The sequence below is a fragment of the Rhipicephalus microplus genome, chromosome 3, assembly GCF_043290135.1.
Source record: "Rhipicephalus microplus isolate Deutch F79 chromosome 3, USDA_Rmic, whole genome shotgun sequence".
Lineage (NCBI taxonomy): Eukaryota > Metazoa > Arthropoda > Arachnida > Ixodida > Ixodidae > Rhipicephalus > Rhipicephalus microplus.
In genome coordinates this window covers 92433192-92447061 of record NC_134702.1, presented here as the reverse complement: position 1 = coordinate 92447061, position 13870 = coordinate 92433192, and the positions used below count along the sequence as shown (strand labels likewise).

Below are 13870 nucleotides of genomic sequence, written 5' to 3'. Positions count from 1 at the left end.
AGCCACGCCGAGCAAAGCAGCGCTTCTGGTATGGTGGCTTACTTTTGGCGCGCTGCTCGCAACTGTTTTCAAAGCAGCTGTTTTCGCTCTTTGCAGAGACAACGACAGGTGGCCTCGACCGAAGAAGGTCTCGTACTGGAAGCTGGTGAGTAATAGGAAATGTTTTTCCTGTGCGTCGTGTCATTGGTGTTATGGCTAGCGTAGTAAAACAGGTAAATGTAAATGCACGCACCTGTCACCGGGTTGTGACCATCTTTCTGATGTCGTGAAAGCGTTGCCGTGGTAATCTTCAAAATAATCATGCGTAAACTACTTCAACGTGTAGTTTTCTGTTGCTTTAGAAGTGTTCCGAAAGCAGTGTCTTGTTAGCGCGCTGTTAAATGCGCTTCTAGGCGTTTCTCTCTTCACGCTGTATGTGTGCGTTATCCGCGATCCGGCCATCCTATCACTTTTCCGCATCACTGGAAAGCAAGCTCTGATCTGATCACCCGTACGATAATCGTGACCCCCCCCCCCCCCCCTCCAAGAAAAAAAAAAAAGCTGTGACGGAAGGTGTTTGACATGATATGAGGAGGGACGGGGTTGAGCGAGGTAAAATCCTGGCTATGCCCTGATTTTATTCATGAAAGTGCTTTTAATTGTTTGTTGTTTGTAAGATGTGTGGCATTTGACATTTACATATGTTGGCGCTCTTTCTGGTGTGATGGTTATTAAACTTAGTAATTATTAAACTTGCCTTGCTTACACATTGTTTTTCTCGCAGACGGCTTAGTTACAATAAATATGCGTTGCGCTAAAGTACCCGTAACCGATCTCTCCCTTGTCTTTTTTTTATTTAACCGTGATGTACTACAAAACTGCTTATCAAGCTTGCTATTTCCCCTTCAGTGATCTTATTTAGTGTAAAAAAAAATTAAAAATTTGAAATCTAGAATAAATGATATCAAATGTAGTTTGAGTTTAGCACTGCTGAAACCCAAGTTTTTTTTTTCTCTCGCTCTCTCTGCTTAATTTATAAAAATTGCCAGTTGTCATAACTCTAGCCAATACATAGTTTGCATGTGATGTCATGGATGCAGCTTTATAACATACTAGTTCACCAACATGGCGACTTTGACGATGTAAAGACATCATAATAGCATTGCGCTTAGCCTGCTTCCACGAAGCCACCACACTGCAATTGACCTCTGCGAGTAAATAATAAAAGTAGTTGTAAGTGATACAATGACAACATTAATGCAATGTCGCAATCCTTGCGTCCTACCATGCAGTGCACCAACATGGTGGTTTCAGTGGCATCAGTGCAAGCCATCTATATGGAAGTGTGTTCTAAAAGTAGTTCTCTAGTGGTTATGTGTATTTGTGTGCTCTTTCTTCATAGTTAGAGTACATCACAGACCCTCACATGAGAACCTGCGATGCTATTGACAGTGTAGAACACAATTGTTATACATACTGCTAATGGAGCAATGGCATGGAGCACTAGCACATTTCTTTCCTGTATTTGCTCTTCCTTGCATGCAACTACTATGAATGAGTTTGAACTCGTCCACCTTTCTGTTGTGCAGTTCACTAATAACTTTGCAGTAATGCATTGCACATTCGCGTCTAATGGTTGATTGATATTTGTGTGTCAGTTTCGCTATGCCACAGCGCAAGACATCGTGCTGCTGTTCGTGGGCACAGTCTTCGCAATCCTCCATGGTGCAGGCTGGCCATTATTGGCTATCGTGTTTGGTCACATGACAAACGTCTTCATCCACCAGCAGCTGGCAGGATTCTATGATGGCAGCAACACCAACTTCACCACGCGCCCGCCTCCTCAGACCTTCATGGAGGCAATACGGCGCAGCGGGGGGATGTCCATGTTTGACCCCGTCACCGTCCTCGAATACAACATCACTATGAACAAGTTTGCACTCACCTACGTCATAATTGCAGCTGTCGTCTTCATGTCTTCGTTTATACATGTACGTCACACATTTTTGTTTGTACAGTTTCGTTTACTTTGCTTCCTTTGAGGATGCAAAAGGGAAGTATTAAAGGAAGTTACATTGGCTGATTCATTATCTATAGTTGTATACAGCTTAAGAAGTTTAAAGGGGCCCTAGCTAGATGACTGGAGCACAGTAGCCGATCGCCTCTGCGACCGAAGAAATAGCCTCGCTTGTGCACTCGGCACTGTTCTTCAAAGGCATAGTCACCAACCGTCTGGCTCCTGATGTCAGTCTGGACTGCGCACCCGTTGACAAAGGCTGCCGTGCATCTGCTTTTGAGGAGGAATACTATGGACTTCTAGAGTTGAATTCGGCAACAGAAGTATGTCGCCAATTCTAATATTTTATTTTATTTTTAACTGCTTATAGATTTTATACTTTGATTCAGTACTTGCTATATATTCTTGGTTTTCTGGATTTCTTTTTCTTTGAAGCTGCATTTACTGCTTTGGCTTCTAGTTGATTTTTAATTAGAGGTGGCCTTCTAGCAAAGATATCAGCTTCACTTTCGACATTTATTTACGAGATACTGTGTGCCAATCATTAACAGGTGTGGTGTTGGACCCGAGCGTGCGATCGTCAGCTATACAGGCTGCGGCAGGAACTCTTCTACTCGCTCCTCCGACAAGACGCAGCTTGGTTTGACAGGCATCGTGTCAGTGAAGTTGCCTCAAGAATGAATGAGTATGTGTTATGACACTTGAATTTGTCTCCGCTCTATTGAGGCTTATAAGCAAGAACACTCACTTGGGAAGAAATTCATTTTTAGGTTAAATGTGTATGTATGCATCTCCAGGGCACTATTGATGATGATTGAAACTAATGTCTTAGAATTGATTGGCTCCCTTTGACATCTTTTACTAATAAGCTAGTTGAGATACAAATTTGATTAGGCTTGATCATGATTGAAAGGACACTGTGCAACACCCCTATTAGATGTGCAAAAGCTGCGCCGGTTCACAAAGCACACTTTCAAAAAATATTATTTGCTTGAAAAACTTTCTTTTGTTAAGTTTTTCACATATATATCGCACAGTTCACTTGTAATAAGAATGCTCAATTAGTATTTCATTATTACTCAATGTGGCATGAAACGGAAGAAGGTATATCAGGTATATTTGTCAATTATAGCGCTTATCCAGCATCTCTTAATGCAAGAAAAGACGTAGTGAGCCATAGAGAGGTAAAAAAATTAAAAATACATGGTGGCACCTTAAGATTCGTGCATTATCTTGCCATAGTGTCGTAAATGTTGGCAGTGTTTGCAAGGGCTAATTTAATTTTTTTCTTGTAGAGGTTGACTGCATTGTGTTTTTATTTATCCAGAGGCTAGAATTCCTAGATATTGAAAACCTGGTATGTGCTAAATGTGAAAATATGAAATTCATGATGTCCCACCCACATACTACTTGAGAGTAAAGCTCGAAATTCATGAAGCAATTCAGATTTATGTTGCATTATGATCTTTTATTATGACATAATTGAAAGTAGGCTTTTGAAAGAAAGCTGTACCAACCTAAATTAATCCAAAACTTCTTTCTCTTGATTTTCTTTAAAGCTGAGGGCTAGTGTGAAGCTCTGGGTGTCACTCCTTCATAATGCTTCAGTTCAGGCTTTAGTCCAATTCTTTAGTGCAAATTGGGGGCTTGTGATGTGTCCACTGTTTCTGGTGAGAACATACATGTTTTCAGACATATTCTCTCTCAGTGACAGTACATACTTGCATGGGACAAGTAAACATTACAGTGTGCAATACTATTACGCTTGCATGAACCATCCTAGAATGGTCATACGTTTGGTGTATAATGAAGGAATGCTGACAACACCAGGGAACAACAAGCATCATCACAGAGAGAAGGCACCACGAGATTGGTGCTCGAGCACCACAATCTTCCTTGTCCTGTGGCTATCACCAATCTTCCGCCTGTCCGTTGGACTCGCCCAATAAGCCTCCTTACAGATGTAACAAATGCAGAAGTGACAAAATATGTCTAAAGATGTTTCTTGCCCATATTTGTCATCATCAGCCTGTGTTATGTTCATTGCAAAACAGCGACCTCTCCCAGTGATCTCCAGCCCACGTTGTCCTGCGCGAGCTGTTTCAGTTTTATGCCTGTATATTTCTTAATTCTCTTGCTTGAACTAACACTGTGCCATTCTCAGCCACACTATTCTTCTCTTGAAGCTCATCACATCGCTTCAACGAAAAACCACTTATCTCTCCACATTATGTGATCTGCCCCAGTCCATTACTGTATAGTATACTGAAGTGCAACGCGAGCTTTTTTTTTCTCTCAGATTTTTGCTACCTAAAGTCGACCCTCGTGTTGCAACAAATAACCAAAATCCAAGTTGTCTAAAAAGTGCCATGGTAAACACAATTATTTTATTTTTGTTTTATTTTTCATAATGAAGTCACTTGTCTCGCATTATAATCGAGGACGCATTACGAGTAAATACAATACTTTCTCTTAACTGCAGCTAGAATATTGACTATCCCTGTTTGCTGATCTACTCTGCTGTCTTCCTATCTTTTAAAAGTCTCTTAGGCCTGCCACTTCTTATACAAGCATGCTCAAACAGTCTTTTAAAGTATCAGTTATATCAAGTGTTCCTCTAGCTTCCACTCTGAACTGATTGCCACTTTTAAACGACAGAGTACTTTGTTCACCACCGCTTTTCTTTATTCAGTGACATGGAACGTCTGCGCGAGGGAATGGGTGACAAGATGGGCCTCTTCATCCACTACCTGTCTACGTTTGCGTCTGGCTTTGCCACGGGCTTTGTCGAGAGCTGGGAGCTCACCTTGGTGATCATGTCGGTCACACCGCTGCTTGCCTTTGCCTCGGCATTCCTGGGCAACGTAAGTCCCTCACGGTCGTTGATTCAACTGCAAACAAATACAGATAGTAAGCTTTGTAATGTATGAGAAGTATAGCCAGTTTATCTTCTGTTGTGTGTAGCTTCTGGGGAACCAAGTGGCACAATACATGTTTTGCAGTGTGTTAACCGTTCCAGAAAGCAGCAGTTACTGCAAGCAGGAAAAGAGCTAGAAAAAATTTGATAGTTACATCATAATGTGCATGCCAAAGACAGCATAATTTCTTGTGTTTGCCATTAAGAAAAGCAAGGGCAAGACGAATAACTCATTGCCAATAGGAGTTGACACTACTCTGGTGTAGCACTGAGAAAAGCCTTGCTGCTGACTGACTCATCGCTATCATTATTACTTCTTTATTCAATTTTATTGGGGGAAGGAGAGAAACATCAGAGAAATTGACATTCATTAGTATTTGATTTGTATGGGAACTTTCATTCAATTTGTTTGTCTTCACACTTGACAGAGGTCCTGCCCCCTCTACAAATGACAGCAACACATTGAAGAGAAAGAATAAGTGCAACGCATTAAAAACAAAGTAATAAATGTGTGATGACAATACAGTTGCAATAAAAAAACAATGTTTGTATGCATCAATATATATTTGAAACTTTAAAAAAGGCATGTCTATGTTGGTTTTCTTGTTCTCTGTTGAGTTCATGTAACCCAGCAAGCTCCTTAAAAGAACGTGGTGTAAAGGTATTAAACCGACTGGTTTACATAATGTAGACAGTCAATAAATGCTAGATGAAGATGGAAAAAAGTGGCAACAAGCATTGGCCTTGTCTACGCATTTAAAAATGTTTATGAACTTTGCTTCAATTTTTACGCTTGTTAATCTCTACGATCACTATGAAACTAGTCCAGCTGGAGAGTTCTTACGGCATAAGACCGACACTTCATTTTTACAGGTATGCACCTGAAACACCCATTCGTGGGTTTTCAGATGCACACGTCAGCATGCATAGATTATACAACTGACAAACTGGTGGCACAGGCAAATCGATATTGGTATACCTTCTTGTTAAACTTCAGATGGTGTCCCAATCAGCAGCCAAGGAGCAAGAAAAATATGCGCAAGCTGGAGCCGTGGCTCTGGAAGTTCTGAGCAAGATACGGACAGTGGCTGCATTCTGTTCTCAATATAGTGAACTGCAGCGGTGAGTTTTGCGTCGTCTCGCTGGTCTTGGTTTCTAGCATTCGTTTTCGTGCAACTGTGCCACTTCTATTGCATTTATTTCTGGGAGGCAATCACTGTTTCAATTCAGTGCTGCTATCACCAGTATGTGGATTTTGAAGAATGCTATGCTATGTGGAAGGGCTTTTTTCACATTGACTTATGTGAAAGAAGCATTTCCACATATAGCGTTCGAGGGGCTTACTAGTTCAGAAAGCCAAAAATTGTCAGGTCAGCGAATTCCAGTGGATTTGGAGAACCTGGGAATTGTCGCGAAAACTGTCCCAGTCCCTTTGCCAAAGCTAATCTTAACAGTATGCCAAATCTAATGAAGCCACTACCTTGTCTTCAACCTCAGAACATTGGAACAAAGTGTACAATTTGGGATGGCAAGGAACAACTGTTGTTTATGAGTTCCGTACAGAGGTGAAGTTTCGCAAGCGTCTTTCTTTCTGAGTGTTTGGTTTGGCCGCCACATGGACTGGTAAATTGTGTTCAGCTTGCCTTCTTGAGAATTGTATGCAATGGCCGGTTTCACTTTACTGTGTTACAGAAGGTGCTAGGCCTAGGTATTTATGTCTTCACTTGGCATAAAGCAGTGTGGAGCTTGTGAAAATGTGCATATTTACGTGCTGACTCTAATTTTTGATGATGTCTGCAAATCCGGGTTTGTTACTTATTCTTACGAGCGCTGCATCAATATTTTCAAAGTATATGTTCTGTTCATCAAGAAGTTTCATCCCTCGGTCGCTGGACATTTCGTTCTAAGTTTCATGACAGTTAAAAAAAGGGTGCAAAAGAGGTAACAACTTCAAGCAGGCTTATCTATGTGAGCTGTGCTTAAAGGAGCACTGACATCAAATTTACTCATGCCAATATTTTTGCGTCAGCAAGTAGCTATGGACCTCGTAGCAGCGATTCGTGACCTAAAACGCAACTGAGGGATGAATAACTATCACTTGTATTGATTTATATCACTGGTATCTAGGACTATTCAAAACGGCCGGCAATCCCACCAATTTTTGCGCTGGGAGCGCCAGCAGTAGCACTACGTCGCCACAGCTGATCACGACACAGCTGACCACTTCTCCACAGAAAGGAGTGACGTCAGGCTCAGCTGCTCCGCAAACATTTCGTCTGCTAGGCAGACACATTCAGTCATGTCTTGTCACCTGCATTGCTGTTGTTGCCGTACAAAGTGTCGACTCTGGTTCGATATGATAGTCTGGAGCTTGGAATCCCGCGGTTTACAACGTCGTGAATTATTTTTGCTTTGATCGACCTTTTGCAGAACAGTGATTCCGAAACGGATGCCGTTTAAAGCAGCACTGCAGAGGTGCCCGAGGATGCACGCTTCAGCCATGTTCTGTTGTTTGTCTCGGTTAGCTATATTGGTGTGTTTTGGCGTGCAAAGCATTCAGGTATACGCAGAGTGGTCGATGCAATATAGCTATCGCGAATAAGCATCAGCGGAGAAATATAAGTTTTCTGCTTGCCAGGTTCTTTTTTGTGCCTCCAAATGGCCCCACCTACCAGCCTCTCGCGGTTAACACGGTATTATCACTTTTACGTGGACGCAAAGTCTACAGATGAACTAAAATTCATCGATACCTCCGTTTTACTTGTTAGCGATGATATCTGACTATATGCTGCTCTATTTTTGATAGCTTGTGGTCGTGTTGATGCATAACATATACGTAATATGAAAATATATCTTCATTGCGCTTTTTTCATGATTCAAACTAGACGACTGCAGCTCATCTACAGCTCACAACGATTCCCCGACATGCTGACCGACAAGCACACGTTTAATCATGCTCTTTTCTTTTGCCGTTATTTTAAAGGTGGTTTTTATCTTGATAATTTCACGAAATCATTCAAACTGGTGCGACAAAGGTCAGACGCGACGAGCAAGTGCGTTTCTGCACTTCGGCGCCACGATAAAAACACTTGAATCGTACATGTCATCGCTACTAGGGCATCGCCACTCAGGATGGTATTTGTGGAATGTATCACACCGAACACGTAGCACTAGTGTCGATGTCGCAGGGCAGTCTATTTTTCGTTTTTTCTCCTTGGCTTTTCTACGCTGTTTGACATCGAAATAAAATAACTTCCACGTGACAAATGCTGTTCAAATTTGGCCAACAACATCTATGCATACCAAGCGATCGAATGATGGGCACACCTCGATCTTGAAATTTGATGTCAGTGCTCCTTTAAGTGCATTGATTGATTGATTGACATGTGGGGTTTAACGTCCCAAAACCACCATGTGATCATGAGAGACGTCGCAGTAAAGGACTCCCTAAATTTCGACGACCTTGGGTTCTTTAATGTGCACCCAAATCTAGGCACACGAGCCTACAACATTTCCGCCTCCATCGGAAATGCAGCCGCCGCAGCCAGGATCCCGCAACCTGCGGTTCAGCAGCCTTAGCCACTCGACCACCGCGGCGGGGCCTGCTTAAGTGCATGAAGTCAGCCATAGCATTGCCGCTAAAAATTTATCTAAAAAGAATGTCTTGCTTGTCTTGCTGTTGCAAGTTGGCTGCTGCTTGTCTGCTTTAAAGGTAAATTGTCATGAAGTGCTTGTATATTTCTAGAGATGTGCGCTTAGGTCAATTTACTATTATTTTTTAATGTGCAATAAGCATCCTTTCTGCCCTACCCTTCACTATAGGGTTCACGGATTTTTGCGGGTTTTTAAGTGTTAGCAGCGACTAAGGTCAAGCATTTATGACTTCGCAGTCCTTCATTTCAATCCCCTTCAGCATCTTGTGCAATGATCGCTGCACCCGTAGACCTGAAAGCAAGTCTTTACGTTGACTTTCAGCACGCATGGTCTGTGGTGTACTATTTATGATCACATATTTCTTCAGTACGGTGTTTCAACTGCAGACTGTTGTTGACGCTGCCACATTTCGACAGGTACATGACTGCTCTGGAAGCAGGCAAGACGGCTTCCAGGCGCAAGTACATTGCCATGGCATTCGGATTTGGCCTCACGTTTGTGGTTCTGTACGGTGCCTACGCACTCGCCTTTTGGTAAGTGGGAAAGGAAACTGCAGGTGCGCTGCCGGAATTGGACAACTAAAGTTTGCTCATGTTTGCCTGTGCATTTGTAGTTAAATTATGTAGTATACAAATGTTTGCTGCAATATATAAAGGTCCAATAGAACTACGAGTCTTTGCTTTTGTAGTTGTAAGAGCCTTGCCCATGAAATGAAAGTGGCGTCTCATTGTTCACATTGGTTTTTAGTGGTTTACTAGTGACTAAAATATGAAATCTACAATGAAGTTCATTGAATACGAAAAGCTTTCAGGGAAAGCCTACAATTGGGGGTTCCAAATGTTTTCTGTGCAAAAAAAAAAAAAACTTGCTGGAATGCAAAGCATGCGCACGCATTACCAAGGTCGACGTTATGCTTCCTAGTTCCAGTAGCCATATTAAAATGGTAATGTTGTCACAAGAAGCATTTGAAGGTTAGAACAAATTAGATAAAGGCAAACTCAGTGTCCACTCTAGTACTCATTGTTCTATTTTTTAAAGCTCACTCTTAGCTCTTTTTACTTGGTATGCGGGACATTGCCATTGTAGTGGTGAACAAAAAGTGACTCTGTGAGAGAACAAAAAGCGTTAATGGCATATTCTTATAGCAATGCATGCATCCGGTTACTCGGCTGTGGGCTTTGTGCTCATAAATGTAGCCACTGCATCATGCCTATGGGTTACATTTTCCACAACTTATGCAGTGCAGATTGGCGCAGAACGAAGGTGCTAAAATTTCAAACCGCACGCTTGAGCACTCCTATGCATTCATTTCCTGTGCATACACTTATCCTCACTTCTGCTTTATTTAGCTCTGCATTACACAATACTCACCCACCTAAATCTGCTCTCCGTTTGTTGTTCTGTAAATAATCCCTATGGAAACGTTCCTTCTTTCTACGCATCTCATTCTGCCACACCACTGTAAGCCATTTTCCAGCGTGTATAGCTGCCATCAGACAATTCATTCTCCTAGAGGGTTCTTGTTCAACTCACAAGGCAGGTCAACATATTCTCACTGCACCTGTGTTGTAGAAAACGAGCATTGACGTTTTTAAAAGGACCCTTAAGCAGTTGTGATGATTTTCCGCAAATTTGTTTAGCCAGTAGCGTCTTCAAATCATTACCGTATCAATGTCAGCACTCTGCACGAAGTATGCAATTTATTGTTAGGATACATGCATTGCTATGCGTCACGTCGCACTGCCACACCTAGTTCTGGGACACCCCAGTTTTGGGACATAAGGTGCCGTTGTACAACCATTGTGACTGGCTTCTTAATCTTTGTGTCAGAGTAGAACACATGAGCAGCAGGGTTTGTGGCAACACCTGGTGGCACAGAGGTCAACCAAACTATTGTGGAGTGTGGTCTTAGCGATATAGAAAGCCCCAGTGAAATATCATCCTGCTTAGTCTTGATTACTTTGCAAAAAAAGTTGAGGAGAAAAAGCATTCCTTGGGTGTAGGTAATCTCCCTTATACTAGGTGCCTCACTTAAAGTATAATGCGAATGATTTGCTCTAGTTATAACCTACTTGTTCACATAATTTTCAAAAACTGCTTGAGAAAACCGTTAAAACAAGAGCATTAAGGCCCTTCGAGCTTTCTTGTTTTTATAAGTCTGACAATAATTGCACATTAAATTGCGTGTTTTGTAATGCACATGCTTGCTTTCTAAATTGCCTAAACTGGTTGATGAATCACGCTCCATGTGCCAAAATTTTCTTATAGGTACAGCTCGCTTCTTGTAGCAGCAGCTAGGCTGGACCCTGGCAGGGCATTTATCGTGAGTACGGATCGCATCACTTTTGTGCATAATTTGCATTGGCTCAAAAACTTGTTCCATTTATTGCTGACTACAGATAAAATCAGAAAAGATATTGTGGTTTGCAAATCACATTGTTGTTTGTCGCAGGTGTTCTTTGCTGTCATGGTGGGTTCATTCTCGTTGGGGAATGCTCTGCCGCAGCTGAACTCCATTGCCGTGGCACAAATGGCAGCAGGGCGAGCATTTGAAGTCATTGACAGAGTAAGGTTTTTGCAGTTTCATTGTGACTTTTGCAGTGCGATCAGTGTCACCACGCGGTGTTGTAAAATCAGGCATAGTTCGCCTTAGTTTATGTTATAACACAGCGCATAGAAAGAAGTGACCTAGCTTTTCAGCAAAAGATTTAATATTCAAATTGAACCACAATCAGCTAGCAACTTATTCTAATAGTTTTTTAAGCTTGTCCTTGGTGCATAATAAGGTGATTCCTAGAATGACTAATGTGGACAGAACTGTCATAAAGTTACTACTGTTTGGCACAGTGAACTGTTGCTTCCGCAATAATTTCTGCTTTTGTGGTAACTATTGCAAAATAAGTACGTTATAGAGACATCTTCTGATAAAATTGCTCAGTGACTAATGTGTCCTTATGGTCTTCACTCTAAAAAGTAGCATAAATGAATAAATAATTGTTAAAATGGAGCTAAGAACTTGCCAAGGCTTTGTCAAGATATATTTCCTGCTTTTTTTATTGTTTGACACTTCTTACAGGCATACAATGTAATGCTTCCTTCTTGTAATAAGTGTGTTTTCTGTACACATCGCACCTACATGAGTAATGTGAGGAGTATTTTGCACTTCCAGAGGCCTGACATCGACTCCTACTCTGAACTTGGTGTGCAGCTGAAGCAGTTCACTGCCAACCTCGCTTTTAAGAACATCAGTTTTTTTTATCCGAGATGTCCAAATCACTTGGTAAGAGCTGTGCAAAAATATTTGTTTTTCTATTGTTTTTTTTCTGACTTGTTTTTTTCTGTGCTTGCACATTAATTTTTAGAATAATGTCACCAAAGTAAATGTATACTTCGTGTTTTCTTCGCTCTTTTTTTTTCTATAGAAAAAAACATTCTTGTCCCTACCCCATCCATAGACATACACACTTGTCGTTTCTCCTTTTTTTCTGCACGTGGAAGCGTATACATTTGATCAGTTTTCTAAAAATTAGCAGTTTGATGCAAAAGTAAAGCTGGCACTGTACTTTGCACTGCCATGCCCCTTGCTCTTCATAATTGGTTCACATGACACTACACCTCCAATTTTTCAAGGACTGAAGCCTCTGTAAAAACCTAAGCACGAAACATTGTCTCGCAGAATTGTTGCTATAGGCTTTTTGGTTGTGTATCACTTCAGCCTCCTGTTTTCTTCATTTGTGTGAATGGCCAGGTGTTGCGAGATGTGAGCCTGGAAGCCAACGAGGGTCAAGTCGTGGCCATCTGCGGGACAAGTGGCTCAGGGAAGAGCACGCTACTCAATCTGGTTGTGCGTTTTTATGACCCCTGTTACGGCGAGGTGAGTTATGCTTAAAAAAAGGCTATGCTTGAAAAAGGCTACCGTAAAATCCTGAGCGTGTGCCCCACCTACGGTGAAGGTTAATTTTATAAGATTGAAAGGGAGAGGCGCTTGTTCTTTCATGGATCAGAGATTAAGATGGCGGCAGAAGAGCGGCTAAGAATAAAAAATGGAACCCCACCGCGGTGGTCTAATGGCTAAGGTACACTGGCCGCTGACCCGCAGTTTGCGGGATCGAATCTCGGCTGCGGCGGCTGCATTTTCGATTGAGGGGGAAAAGTTGTAGGCCCGTGTGTTCAGGTTTGAGTGCACGTCAAAGAACCCCAGGTGGTCAAAATTTCCGGAGCCTTCCACTACGGCGTCTCGCATAATCATATGGTACTTCATTTTCACCATCTTAACTCCAGGTTAGATTAGGGTAATTTTGATTCAAACACGTGTATGACAACCAACATTATTTCTAGAGAGCATATTCGTGATGTGACTTGTATGTCTCGAGCAGTAATGCATACCAGTCGTTATACTAAAAAAATTTGTCTGGTTTGAACAGTACTGTGCGTCTTTCATCGGTTCACAAATTTTTGCCGCTTTGATGTCTTTCGAAAGAGAACAGTTTCAGCTTGTGATAATAGTGAGAATGTTAATCCAGAGGTGCACGAACTGCGGTATAATTTCTTTTTATTCTTATATCACTGCTTGTGCAAAGAAGCTCTGTGCTGTGATGTGCCAAACTTGGTCACTGAAAATAAATTTCGGAAACTTCTTTAGCTTGTAACAGTGGTGATAATTTGTCTGCTCTCTTTCATCTAGATTACTCTGGATGGTGTGAACCTGAGGTCCTTGAGTGTGCGGTGGCTGCGTTCCGAGGTTAGCCTTGTGAGCGAGCGGCCAACTCTGTTCAACTACTCCATCGCCGAGAACATCCAGTTTGGCCAGGAGGACACCACAATGGTCGAAGTTGTGGAGATGGCCAAGCTAGTTGGCATGCACGAGTTCATCAAGAGCCTTCCAAAGGTAATTACAGGCAGAGCGGTTACCAATGATTTCAATACTTCATGATGCACGAAAGCAGCGTTATCTCTATATGCACATAGTTTCCTGGTTGCTGAGCATTGATTCCAGTTTTGTGCTTTCTTCGTGGGTTTTTGCCTTCCAGCACACATGATTCTCTAAGAATGTTGAGACATATCACTGACTACCCTTTTTCATTATAAGAACTTAACATTTTGCATAATTTCGTGCACATCTCATGTGCAGGTTAATCTTCAGCATCAGTGAAGCCAATAATGAATGATTTGGTCTGATGTTCTCATTAATGTTTGTCTGACAATTTATTCAATTGCAACCTCAGTTTCTCATGGGGCTGTTACAATTCGAATAAGTAAAGTTGCTTTTTGCACTGCAGTTTTACTGGGTTTTATTTCAATGA

The 13870-nt window shown here is 41.8% G+C and overlaps 1 protein-coding gene across 1 annotated transcript in view; it reads left to right on the top strand.

The window, feature by feature from the left end:
* The window catches only part of LOC119159763 (ATP-dependent translocase ABCB1-like), an 84518-nt gene that overhangs the window by 25809 nt on the left and 44839 nt on the right, over positions 1-13870 (top strand). The window contains exons 3-13 of the mRNA XM_075889983.1: positions 97-145; positions 1638-1970; positions 2548-2681; positions 4689-4860; positions 5911-6035; positions 8984-9100; positions 10836-10890; positions 11020-11133; positions 11737-11847; positions 12316-12441; positions 13252-13455. Of these exons, the coding sequence (XP_075746098.1) occupies positions 97-145; positions 1638-1970; positions 2548-2681; positions 4689-4860; positions 5911-6035; positions 8984-9100; positions 10836-10890; positions 11020-11133; positions 11737-11847; positions 12316-12441; positions 13252-13455 (1540 nt within the window). The remainder of the gene's footprint in view (positions 1-96; positions 146-1637; positions 1971-2547; positions 2682-4688; positions 4861-5910; positions 6036-8983; positions 9101-10835; positions 10891-11019; positions 11134-11736; positions 11848-12315; positions 12442-13251; positions 13456-13870) is intronic.